Source organism: Vipera berus (assembly GCF_964194415.1).
Source record: "Vipera berus genome assembly, chromosome: 3".
Lineage (NCBI taxonomy): Eukaryota > Metazoa > Chordata > Lepidosauria > Squamata > Viperidae > Vipera > Vipera berus.
In genome coordinates, this window is record NC_138204.1 from 123,423,652 (window position 1) to 123,436,969 (window position 13,318).

General features: G+C 40.8%; 1 protein-coding gene across 1 annotated transcript in view; it reads right to left on the reverse strand.

Moving 5' to 3' along the window:
• RALGAPA2 (Ral GTPase activating protein catalytic subunit alpha 2) overlaps positions 1-13,318 on the reverse strand; it is a 160,875-nt gene that overhangs the window by 129,819 nt on the left and 17,738 nt on the right. Inside the window, exons 6-9 of the mRNA XM_081325243.1 lie at positions 12,993-13,170; positions 7,100-7,212; positions 6,206-6,341; positions 3,828-4,027 (exon numbers count right to left, since the gene is read on the reverse strand). Coding sequence (XP_081181369.1) covers positions 3,828-4,027; positions 6,206-6,341; positions 7,100-7,212; positions 12,993-13,170 — 627 coding nt within the window. The remainder of the gene's footprint in view (positions 1-3,827; positions 4,028-6,205; positions 6,342-7,099; positions 7,213-12,992; positions 13,171-13,318) is intronic.

Sequence of the window (13,318 nt, forward strand, 5' to 3'; positions counted from 1 at the left end):
CTAACAAGGCTCCTCTCGTCCGGGATCTGGTCGAGGGTGAGCATGCGGACCTGGCCTGCATCACGGAAACCTGGTTGGGCCCAGAGGGTGGTATCCCCCTGGTTGATCTTTGCCCACCAGGCTTCCGGGTGCTACACCGGCCTCGGACTCAGGGTAGGGGTGGGGGAGTGGCCGTGGTTATGAGGGAGACCTTATGTCCGCAGGAGGCCACCGTTCCTCAGATAGTCGGGTGTGAATCTCTCTTATTGAGGTTTGGTCCTAGGGCGCAGTTGGGCTTGCTGCTGGTGTACCTTTCGCCTAGTCGCGCAGCAGCAGCCCTGCCTGAGCTTCTCGATATCCTCTCAGGGCTGGTGATTGAGTTTCCCAAACTTATGGTTTTGGGAGACTTCAATCTACCATCCCTGGGAGGAGCATCTGAGTTAGCTTGGGAGTTCATGGCTTCCATGACGGCCATGGACCTGACGCAAGTAATTCATGGACCGACTCATGAGGGAGGCCACACCCTTGACTTGGTTTTCTTATCTGGTCGGTGGTTAGATGATCTTGATGGGGGCTCCCCAATTGTTATGCCCCTGTCATGGACTGATCATCATCTCTTGCGGCTGGTCTTCTGTTTTGCCACTCCCCACCGTGGGGTTGTTGAGCCAACCAGATGGTTCCGCCCCAGGCGCTTAATGGACCCTGAGAGGTTCCAGGCAGCACTGGGGTCCCCACCTGCCTCCTCAGCTCACAGCTCGGCAGATGCCTTAGTGGAAGCCTGGGAAAGGACGGCCACAGAGGCACTTGACCGAGTTGTACCCTTGCGGCCCCTGACCCGGCGCAGATCCCAATGGGCTCCATGGTTCTCCGCGGAGCTCCGGGAGATGAAGCGTCGGAGACGGGGCCTAGAGAGCGTTTGGAGGTCCAGCCGATCTGAATCCGACCGATTGCGACTAAGAACCCATATTAGGTCTTATCTCGCAGCGATGAGGGTGGCGAGGTCTAACTACTTCGCTGCCCTCATCGCGTCCGCAGATAATTGCCCGGCCGCCCTGTTTAGGGTGACCCGCTCCCTCCTTAATCAGGAGGTGAGTGAGGAACCCTTGCAGGGGCGTGCCGAGGAATTTAGTCAACATCTGTCGGACAAAATCGCTCGGATTCGGACCGGTCTGGACTCCGACTGGGCAGTATCGGACGAGCAGGACACGAGCGGTCTTGTCAATGTTACCTGGGAGGAGTTCGATCCTGTAACTCCGGAGGAAGTGGACAGGATCATGGGGAGGCTGAGCTCCACCACATGTTTATTGGACCCGTGCCCTTCCTGGCTGGTTTATGCAGCCCGGGAGGGGACACGAGGCTGGTTCCAGGCGGTTATATCTGCCTCTTTGAGTGAGGGTAGTTTTCCCGCCGCCTTGAAAGAGGCGGTGGTAAGACCTCTCCTCAAGAAGCCTGCCTTGGACCCGGCTGTGTTGAATAACTTTCGTCCGGTCTCCAACCTTCGCTTTCTTGCGAAGGTTGTTGAGAGTGTGGTGGCGCATCAGCTCCCTCTGGTCCTGGATGAAGCGGATTATCTAGACCCGTACCAATCGGGCTTCAGGCCCGGGTACAGCACGGAGACGGCATTGGTCGCGCTGGTGAATGATCTCTGGAGGGCTCGGGACAGGGGATATTCCTCTGTCCTAGTCCTATTAGACCTCTCAGCGGCTTTCGATACCATCGACCATGGTATCCTGCTGCGGCGTCTCAGGGGATTGGGAGTGGGAGGCACGGTTCTTCAGTGGTTCTCCTCCTATCTCCTGGGACGCTCGCAGTCGGTGTTGGCAGGGGGGCAGAGGTCGACCGCGAGGCCTCTCGTTTGTGGAGTCCCTCAGGGGTCGGTCCTCTCGCCTCTCCTGTTCAACATCTACATGAAACCGCTGGGTGAGATCATTCGTGGGTTTGGAGTTGGGTATCATCAGTATGCTGATGATACCCAACTTTTCATTTCGACCCCAAACCACCCCAGTGATGCCCTCGACGTGATGTCCCGGTGCCTGGAGGCGGTCCGGGTCTGGATGGGGAGGAACAGGCTTCGACTCAACCCTGACAAGACTGAGTGGCTGTGCGTACCGGCATCTCGGGATATTCAGGATATCCCACCCCTCACTATGGGGGGTGAGTTATTACCTCCTGTAGATAGGGCTCGCAACTTGGGAGTCCTCCTAGATTCACAGCTCTCCCTAGAAGACCATATAGTAGCTGTGACTAGGGGGGCCTTCGCCCAGGTTCGCCTGGTGCGCCAGTTGCGGCCCTATCTAGACCGGGATGCCTTACGTACGGTCACTCATGCACTCGTGACCTCTCGTCTTGATTACTGCAACGCTCTCTACATGGGGCTACCCTTGAAGACCACTCGGAGGCTCCAACTGGTACAGAATGCAGCCGCGAGAGTTGTATTGGGAGTTTCCCGATACTCCCATGTTACACCTTTGCTCCGCGAGCTGCATTGGCTACCAGTTGTCTTCCGAGTGAGGTTCAAGGTGTTAGTAATGACCTACAAAGCCCTTCATGGCATGGGTCCGGAATACCTTGGGGAGCACCTGCAGCCGGCGTCAACTTCCCTCCGCCCAGTACGCTCCCACAGAGAGGGCCTCCTCAGGGTGCCACCGGTCAAAGAATGCCGACTGGTGGCCCCCAGGGGGAGGGCGTTCTCTGTGGGTGCACCGGATTTATGGAACCATCTTCTGGTCGAGCTCCGGATGGCGCCCGATCTCCGCTCCTTCCGGCGCGATCTTAAAACCCATCTCTTTAAACAAGCTGGCCTGGCCTGATGGGACGGGGTGGGATTTTTATAAATGGACTTCAATTTTTAATCTGTATTAATTTATTATGGGCATTGTTTAATCACGTTTTAATAATTTTTAATTTTTGTATCTAGTTTTTATGTATTGCCCTGTTCACCGCCCTGAGTCCTCCGGGAGAAGGGCGGTATATAAATTAAATTAATAATAAATAAATAAAATAAATAAATGATCCTGGGATTATGCAATAATTGCAACCTAGTGGCCACTATTTTATCAATGGAAGCCTTTGGACAATCCTAAATGATAGCTTGAAGTTAAGTGGCAATTGCCATAACCTGGCCACTATTCCTGCTGCCTTCATTGATTTCCTTAGATTATGTAGCAAGCATCTCCCTTTCCTTTCAGTATGCTCATTTGGAACAACAGATACTTATTAATTAGACATATCCAGAGTAGGGGACTTCTCCTTACTTGCCATTTTTTACTGCAGCCAGTGAATGGTGGGAAATAACAGAAGTGGCTGAGTATAGTGTGGGGTGTTCTGGTGTGTCTCTGTAGATAAAATGGTGCTTGTGAGTACTAAATTGCTAATCTGAAAACAAAGTTAAGAGGGCGACAAAATATGGGTGATCATTTCACAAACCTAATAATTAAAAAAATATTATAAACCTTTCAAAAAGTATATTTGAACATGGTAAAGCACAAGGGCAAACACTTTCATTCTAAACTGTTCTTTGCTGCAGTTAAAAATTAAAAAGTTTTCAAAAATCACAAACTCACAATGCCACACGCACACAACTTAAGACATTCAGGTGCTAATTTTCCATCTAAACTAAAGCTAACTTGAAATAAATGTTTAATAATGCTAATTATTAAAAGAATGTCATTCCATTACTAAAGCTGATTACTAGACACATGATATTATTTAAGGTATCAGGTCTCAAAATATATAAAATTTTACTGAATTAAAGTTCTCAAGCTCATATAAAAGTCACAATTTAGTTAATGTAACTTGATGTTGATTCAACGTCAGAAATGCTAAACTAAATAACACTTGCAACATACTTGAATGATTCTGGGTAGAACTTCCACACCATTCCTGAACGTTTGTTCTGCTATAAGATATTTCTTTTCCAGAAAAAAATTTACAAGCCATTTTATAAAAGTTACACGAGCATCCAGGTATGGAATTTTTGTACTATAAAAATTTCCACCATCACAAGTTGTACTAACATATACTGGTTTGGGGCGCAAGCCAGGGATCTCTGTAAAACACAAAACATGAAATCGAATCTTTAAAAACCTGACTTATAAATGGAAGTTCATATTCCAGAGAGTGTAAACTGGGCTATCAGGACAAATGAAGGAAATACAAATGAAGATAATAATGTGCTTTCATAGGCAAAAAAGATCGAAAGGATGGCTGAAGCATACAATAAGAACTGTACATGATGAGAGTAATCTGAATTAAGAGAGGTAAAATAAGTTGCATGGATGGTTTTGTAAAACAAATCTTGACCCTAAATATACTTTTTTTTAAAAAAAATATAATCTTAAAAGAAATTTTATAAGGTAGATCAATATTTTATTAACGTTAAGTTGGAAATCAGAAGCCACGATTACAAAACTAGCCCATCTGGTAGGCCAATTTCCCCAAGTATCATTGTTCTCCAAAGTAGGATGAATCTAAATTTTACAATAGAGGGGAATTATATGGCTTATCAAGAAAATAATGCTATCTACATAAAGATACCTATTTAGCAGAATGACAAAATTGGAAGGGATTTTTTTAAAAAAATTCCATTTATATCCCGCCCTTCTCCGAAGACTCAGGGCGGCTTACAAGCTTAGCAGTAGCCTTCATTCTATGTATATGCCTGCTTATTAGGGCTTTCACACACCCCCAAGCGGCATTATTACAAAGTCAGCTTATTGCCCCCAACAATCTGGGTCCTCATTTTACCTACCTCGGAAGGATGGAAGGCTGAGTCAACCTTGAGCCTGGTGGGATGCGAACCTGCACTAATTGCAGGCAGCTGGTGTTACTTAAGGAGGCATTAGCCCACTGCTCCACCAAGGCTCTGTATGTTGGAGGTCTTCTAGTCGAACACCCTGCCCATGTTAGGAGATCCTATACCAGTGGTGGCAAACCTGTGGCACACAGAGCCCTCTCTGTGGGCATGCGCGCTGTCACCCCAGTCCTAGGCCTTCAGCTGGGTTTTATAAAACCTTTTCACTTTAGGCCTCTGCCGCCGTGTGCAAAAAAAAAAAGGTTCAATCAGTCAATTTCAACTTCTCGTGGGAAAAAAGATAACGCAAAGTTGGAATTGATTGACTGAACTTTTTAGTCCCACCCAGTCTGCCGTTACCACCACAGCCATGCCCACCCAATGGGCCACACCCACCGATACGTAAGTGGGTTTTGGGTTGCAGTTTGAGCACTCGGTCTCTAAAAGGTTTGCCATCACTGTCCTGTACCATTTCAGACAAATTGCTGTTCAATCTCTTCTTAGAGACCTCCAGTGATGGAACACCCAGAACTTCTGGAGGCAAGTCATTCCAGATTAATTGTTCTCACTGACAGGAAATTTCTCATTAGTTCTAGGTTGGATCTCTCCTTGATAACTTTCCATCTATTCTGTTACTTCTTTTCCTGCTTTCAAGTGCTTTGGAGAATTGTGACAGCAGTTAGATATTGGAAGACTGCTAGCATGTCAACCCATACTCCTACTCTTTGCTAGATCTGATATTTTTATTTTATTTTAATTCCATTTATATCCCGCCCTTCTCCGAAGACTGAGCGGCTTACATACATAGAATGAAGCAGTAGCCTTCATTCTATGTATATGCCTGCTTATTAGGGCTTTCACACACACACCCCCAAGCGGCATTATTACAAAGTCAGCTTAATTGCCCCCAACAATCTGGGTCCTCATTTTACCTACCTCGGAAGGATGGAAGGCTGAGTCAACCTTGAGCCTGGTGGGACTCGAACCTGCACTAATTGCAGGCAGCTGGTGTTACTTAAGGAGGCATTAGCCCACTGCTCCACCAAGGCATATCCAGTTCCTACAACCACTCATATGTTTTAGTGTCCAGTCTCCTAATCAGTTTTGTTGCTTTTCTCTTTCCAGAGTCTCAACATCATTTTTATCATGGTGACCAAAACTGGATGCAATGTTCCAAATGTGGTCTTATCAAAGCATTATACAGTGGTATCCACTATTGTATACCTGCGCATGTTTTTTTTTTCTTGCCTAAGTGTAAAATCTTACTTTTCTCACTACTGAATTATATTTTGTTGACTAGGGACTAGTGTTCAAATCTGTGAATATCTTTCTGGATCTTAGACTTATTTTCTAACGATTTCAATCTTAAAATTGGGGGGGCGGGGGCTTTTCTTCTAATTTTATTAAAATAAATGAGGTAAAATAGTTACTTACCAAGCACAGGATTGTAGAGGTTGGTTAGTTTTATAGAAGGGAATAAATGAGGAAGATAATACTTTCTGAAGAGTGCAAAGAGAAACTTAAATCCTGTGTCAAGGTTCTCCTTATTCTTCCATTCCAACTTTGCAGCCTTTGCCAGAATTTAAAAAAAAATTCAAGTTAATGAAAGAATGCTGAAATATTTGTGTAATGAAAAATTCTATATATACTTTTTAATGCAAACCCCCCTCCCCTCCCCTGAGAACATAGAATCTAAGCTATTTAGAATGTTGTCCTATAAAGCATACAAATTAAAATTAATAAAAATCATCAACTTAGCCAGCAACTGTTCAAAGTTACCATGGCGCTGAACAAGGGGGACTTATGACAGCCATTGCAGCATCTCTATTGTCACCTGACTGCAATTTGGGAATTTGGCAACCAGTTCAGCATTGCAGAGTCCTGTGGTCCTGTAATTACCATTCGCAAATTTCATTGCTAGCTTCCAACAAGTGAAGTTAATGGAGAAGCTGGTAGGGGGCTGCAAGAGGCAATCACGACTGTGGGATGCTGAGGCCAAACAGGATTCATGTAATGACTGCAACTGGGGTTGCTAGAACTGCCACAGCAAGTTGGTATGGTCATGTAACATCATGCCTTGTGACCAGTGATAGAGTTCCTGCTCCCATTTACTGTCAGTAAGCAAGGACCACCTTACTTTAATTTGAAAAGAATGCCAGGGTTTTTCCCCAAAGCCTCAACTTACTTTAGATGTAGGGAATAGGAATAGGAATAGGAATAGGAATAGGAATAGGATGAGAAATAAGGCAGTGCTGTGGGAATTAATATGTGAATACATGAATAAATTAAACAATTTCAATGAAATAAATTTACTATGCACGTGCTCACCTGAATTACCATGTATTTTAAGAGTATCTGAAGAAAGTAGCAAGTTGGGTCTTCAATCTTTTCACTAGTAGTATGTGATAAAAGTGGTGTTATATCTTCAGGATATATCTTCCCTAAATAAGACATATAAAGATTTTAAATGATCATACCATAAAATTTGTACCCCCTGAAACCAGTGGTTCTCAACATCTTGTATTTCATCTATTAAAAAAACCCTGAGGCTGAGTTCATCAGGTCACAAACAAAAAGCCTACTTTTTTTAGAAAAGATAACCAGAAAAGCAAGCATGTTAGCATTTTATTATTTAATGTATTCATTTACTTTAAAAATGTATATACTGTCTCCTCACTAGACTGAGCAAAAATGGCTGGTAATTTCTTCTTGCAGGAGAAAGTCTGTAAGGTACTCAGGAGCCAGGCCACGTAAGGCTTTATAAGTTACACCAGACTTGAAACTGCATTTGGAAACTTAATGCAGCACTTACAAAATCATCATCATCATCATCATCATCATCATAGCAACAACATCTGCCTATCCCAGGTCCTTGGGAAGGACTTGATAATAGGTGAACAAAAATGCCAAATCTAATTTAAACATCTGGCTGACTGTGCAACCATCGCCATCATCATGAGAAATGTGCTATATAGTGCAGTAAAATTACAAACGGTAATGGAATTGAAATGCCGAATGGCCATCAGAAGCCAACAGGATGAAGTCTACAAGTAACTGGGCATTTTACACTTGGATAACATCAAGCACGTGGGCAAATGAAAAATGTGATTAGTAAAGAATAAATTCAAAGTGTGAGAAAAATGCTAAAGAAAAATTTGAAATGGTGAAATCAACATCAAAGCCATCAATACCTGGGCCATACCTGTGATATGATATACTGCTGGGATTATTAATTGGACACAAGCTGAGCTGGACAGTTTGGACCGAAAAACAAGAAAGCTCATGACTACTCTCATTATGCATTACATCCTTGTAGTGGTATTGGTAAGATTATACTGGCTCCACAGAAATGGAGCCAGAGGTTTATTTTCAAGTCAAACAATCTGTTGAAGAAGAAAATCATGCATTGGCTGACCACCAAGACCAAGCATTGTTGCAACTTAAAAACTGGAACTTGGGTGGACACTAAGTTGATGTTGAATTTAATTACGGCAGCAAGACTTTTAGTAGGGCAATATTGGAAGAAGGAAGAACTGCCGACTATAGAAGAATGGACTCTAAAAGTTTCCAACCTGGCGGAAATGGCAAAGATCTCAGCGTATTTGAAAGACCATTCGCAACAGAGATATATTGTGGAGTGGAAAAAATGGATTGATTACATCCAGAATAAATATGGGACTAAAAAGTTTCATTTAGCATTTGAATAAGTATTGATGTGATATTTATATTGCTTGTAGTCATTTTATAAGAGTTAAAGTGCAATAGATTTAATAGTTCATTGTTGTTTGCATATGGTAGATTATGATTGTTTCTACTTTTATACCTTGTATTTAGCTCTGGGAAGTCGGGGAGGGGGGAGGGGGACGGAGGGAGGTGTTGGGGAGGGTTGGGAAGAGGGGAGGGGGTTGGGAGGGGTTTTGTTTTGTTTTGTTAAAGATAAAATGTACTGTAAAACTTTTCAATAAAAAAAAAACTGGAACTTGGACAGAATGTACAGGAAAAAAAACATGAATACCAAGCTAATAACACAGACTGCTGTATAAAGGAAAGCATTACATGATTAATTTCTACAAAAGACTGTGATAAAAGTTTATACACGTAAAACTAGGCAATGGCTTACAACTGGAATACTAAAAAAAAGAAAAGAAACTTAAGGCTTGATTTTGGCTGTTCAAGGCCAGAATTAAAAAAAAATTCCAATGATTCAAAGTGTTGATTGTACAAAGAAGCTGAAGGAACATATAGAACAGGGGTCTTCAAACTCGGCCCTTTTATGACTCGTGGATTTCAACTCCCAGAATTCCTCAGCCAGGCATGCTGGCTGAGGAATTCTGGGAGTTGAAGTCCACGAGTCATAAAAGGGCCGAGTTTGAAGACCTCTGCTATAGAACATATACTCGACTTGCGCAGGAAGACTGAAGGAACTGACCATGAACAACAACAGTCACCAAAACTATTCACATCAGTAAAAATTACGGGAACATAAGAGTTGAAAAAGTAGTACAAAATGAGCAGGTTAAATTATTGTGGGCTTTCCAAATACAAACTGATAAACTCTTGGAGCATAACACACTAGATTTAACTGATTGAAAAGAAGAAAGTGGGACAATTGTTGTGGCAATACCAGGGGATAGAAGAGTAAGAATTGGTGAAATAACAAGAGATGCAAATCAAAGTTAAAAGATTGTGCCATAATCTTTTAACTTTGATTTGCTTATCTTGATATTTCTCCAATTTCTCCAACTGGGAGCGGTGGTCCCAGTGGTTATTGGCAGACTGGGTGACATACCAAAAAGCCTTTAGATGACTCTTGGAAAATCTGTGCATTGACAAAATTTCTATCTTTCAATTACAAAATTACATTTGTATGGATTCACACATACACAGGGCTTTTTTTCTCATAGAACGCTCAGAACGGCATTCCGGCACCTTTTTTTTGCAAAAAACCCCCCCAAACAGCTCCCTTATTGGCTTTCCTAAGCCTATTGCAGGCCTAGCAATCTTGGCTGTTTTTTATGACTTGTGGACTTCAACTCCCAGAAATCCTGAGCCAGCCATGCTGAGGGGAAAGGGAGAGGTTTCCAAGCTGAGCCATGCTGGCTCAGGAATTGTGGGAGTTGAAGTCCACGAGTCATAAAAGAGCCTGCACTAGAGGACATTAAAATTATTTACAGGATTACTTCTTTAGGAACTAAACTTTTAGAATCTAAAACAGCTAATTCAAAAAAGCCAACAGGAAAGAACCTCACATTTTTCATCTGCTTCTGTCTTTTGGAAAGTAAAATTAGATAACAAAATTATGTATTTCTTATGTTAACATCTCTGCAATGAAATCAAAGGTAACAGGAAAGAAATGAGAAACATTTTTCTCAATGTAATATGTCTAATTTTGTTGATTCTAGAAAAAAAATAGTATCTTTTGTACACTCTTGAAAACTATTTTGAATCTAAACAATTCTTAAGAATGAAATATTCTTAATTTGGACTTTAATTTTACTGTTTGGACTGTTGTGTGTTTTGAAAAATAGATTATTTAGAATCTAGTTATGTTGCACTTCAGTCTTTAAATAATTAACCTAGTATATACATAACAATATATGATGTTTTCCCTGGTGAGCTTAACATCAATAACATTTATTAAAAAGACTAACATAATTTCTGGTGGTATTATCTGTATATTAAAATTTTGGACAAGCAGTGATCATGTATCCTAGCAAAAGAAGTTACATATGTGCATAAGCGTAGTCAGTAGCATATGCCTTTTTAAAAATATCAAACATGCAAAGAAACAATAAGTCCAAAATATCTGTATTACATCCAGAAATGCCAACTTTGCAACCAATATTTCTCATCCATAACTATGGCACCCTAAGGATACCTGCATACATGCAAATGCTTCTCTGGGATCAGTAACGCAACAGGGATTGCTTTTTCTTTCCAGTAACATATACCTAAAACCAGTTTATTGCATTTGGCAATTGTACTAAAAAAAATCTCATTGTCAACCAATATAATTCATTTAATTTGAAATCAAGTGAAAAATTGATTTAAATTATTTTATTAAAACAAATTAATGGCAATTCTTTTATAAGAAGTTGCCTCAAACAAAATGAGTTTGACATGCCTGCTCTAGATAGTTGAATGCTCCAAAATAAATTCTAGACCAGGCCTGTACATGCAGCCTACCAAGCACCCTTGTACAGAGCACAGATTTTTTTTTTTAAAAAAGTAATAAAATCACCACCACTGCCCTGAAAGTCATGTTGCCTAGTGCCTCCATGGTTTACCATGACCACGAGCTCCAACACTGTAGATGCTCCTCTAGTCACCAAATCATTGATTAGCCCACCAGCATTCCTTTGCAGACCACAAAGATTTTTAATTTATCAGTGTGGGCCTTCCCCTTCTACAAGTTGCACAGATCTCTTCTAGATTTTCCTCTTGCCTTTCTGAGTTAACTCCTTGGTCTGTCACTGAGCAAGAATTGACTTTGTAGGGAAGCATATTATCATTTGATGTATATTTAACATATGTTCTACCTTTATTTACCAATTATATAATATTTGTATGCAATCCACATCGCGAGGTTTGGGGCAATTTACAACAGAAAAAAATATTTTTAAAATCATAAGATTAAAGCAAAAGCAGGGCTTTTTTTCTCATACAACACTCAGAATGGCATTCCGGCACCTTTTTTTGCACACACAAAAAAAGCTTTTGTACAAACTATGCTACTCCCTCTATTGGCTTTCGAAAGCCTATTGGCTTTCTAATTATAATGAAAACAAGATCCCTTTTAATCTTTAAAATAACATTTCATCTATCAAAAAATTATGTATGTAACAAACCTGTGTTAACAAGTTCTGGTCCAGTCCAAACTTTAGCAGGTGGCATGATTGAATTTTCTACTTTAAGATTGAAAGACAAATAATTCAATTTAAGCAATTCTGAATTTCAATTAAAAGCTTGGACCATAGAATATAATGGAGAAGCATCCTTTTAATGACTGCAGCTGCTTCATTTTGGGGCATAATAACGGAATGAAAATTACAGGACAGTAATTCCTGCCAAGTTTCAGCCAGACACCTTCAAGGATTTCACTACAATAAATGCATTCCCTGTTCAACTCTTTTAAGGCATTAGGAATGAGGAACAAATAGCACAGCAGCTTCAATTGTCCAGCAAACAGCCTATAAACTGCATAGAATAAATGCATAAAGTAACCCACTTCAACTTAAAAATAAATACTCTGAAAAACTGTGAAAAAAGCTATTGCTTTTCCACCTGCTTTTCTGAGCTAGTCCACACATACTGGCATGACGCATTGGCAAGGACACAAAGAAATACCAATTTACACTCATTGGATGATGTACCTTTATATATTCTACACATTGTCTTTTGTCATGCCATAACTGGTTGGCAAGCTTAGTATCCCAAGTGTTTAATTCAGGCATTTCTCAAACTACAATAACCACTCAGCGAAATACAAAAAAGTAAGAGAGTTCCCAAGAATAATCTTCTATAAGGCACAAAGAACAGAACAGTGCTCGCTTGCTTATTTGATTTCTGTAGTTACCCATCTTAGCAAGTCACTCTGAGCGACCTGGATCATAAAAGCATACAAATAATTTTAAAAATTAAAACAATACCAAATAAATATATGTGCTTGCTATGGTAATTCACATTCCTTGGCTGACAAGACCTGTAACATGCCCAACCTGCTGAACCAAATTGGACAGGTAGAAAAACCAGAGAACACAGTCACTTATGGCTCCCAGCTAAAACCAGAAACACACAATTCAAAGGTGTATCACACATCCTGGACAATGATATTTTCCTTTCAAAAACACTGCACAATCGACGAAGCTAGGTATTAATACTGTAATACTATGCTATCAATACTGTAATCAACACTATGGAAGATGCAGATGGCAATTCTGTCCACATAGCTTGTTGCAAGATTACATCAGGGCGTAATAAAATAACCCACAAAATGAAAAGAACAAAAATGTTTATTTTAAGGAAATGAGAGGAAGACAGATTTCCTAAATGAATAATTAAAAGGTTTTTTTTAATTATTGCTTTTTTTCTATAGAAGCATTCATTACAACTGTTATTCAAGACTGCACTTCATGTCAATTGACAAATATTTCATTAGCATAGCAAGTAACTTTCACTATCTAGAAACCTAAGGGAAAAAAATCAGAAGAATATAACTAACCATTAGGAAGACTAGAAGGAGGGCTGATGAGGGTATCGATTGTACATGGACCTTTTGAAGACATCACTGCAGGAAAACCAGGCACAAGACAAGCAAAAATTAACAGCTGCTCTTCTGCACAATTAGTCTGGAGAGCTTGCAGCCAAAGAAGAAATAATCGTATTCCTTCACATCTTATCTGAAAAGAAAGCATATTTTAAAAACCAGTATTAAAATATTCACAAAACATGTATTAGAAACAAATTTTAAAACAAAAATGATGAAAACATTACAATTAGACTTCAGAATTATGTCTGCTTAACAGATCTCAATGGAAATTCTATTAT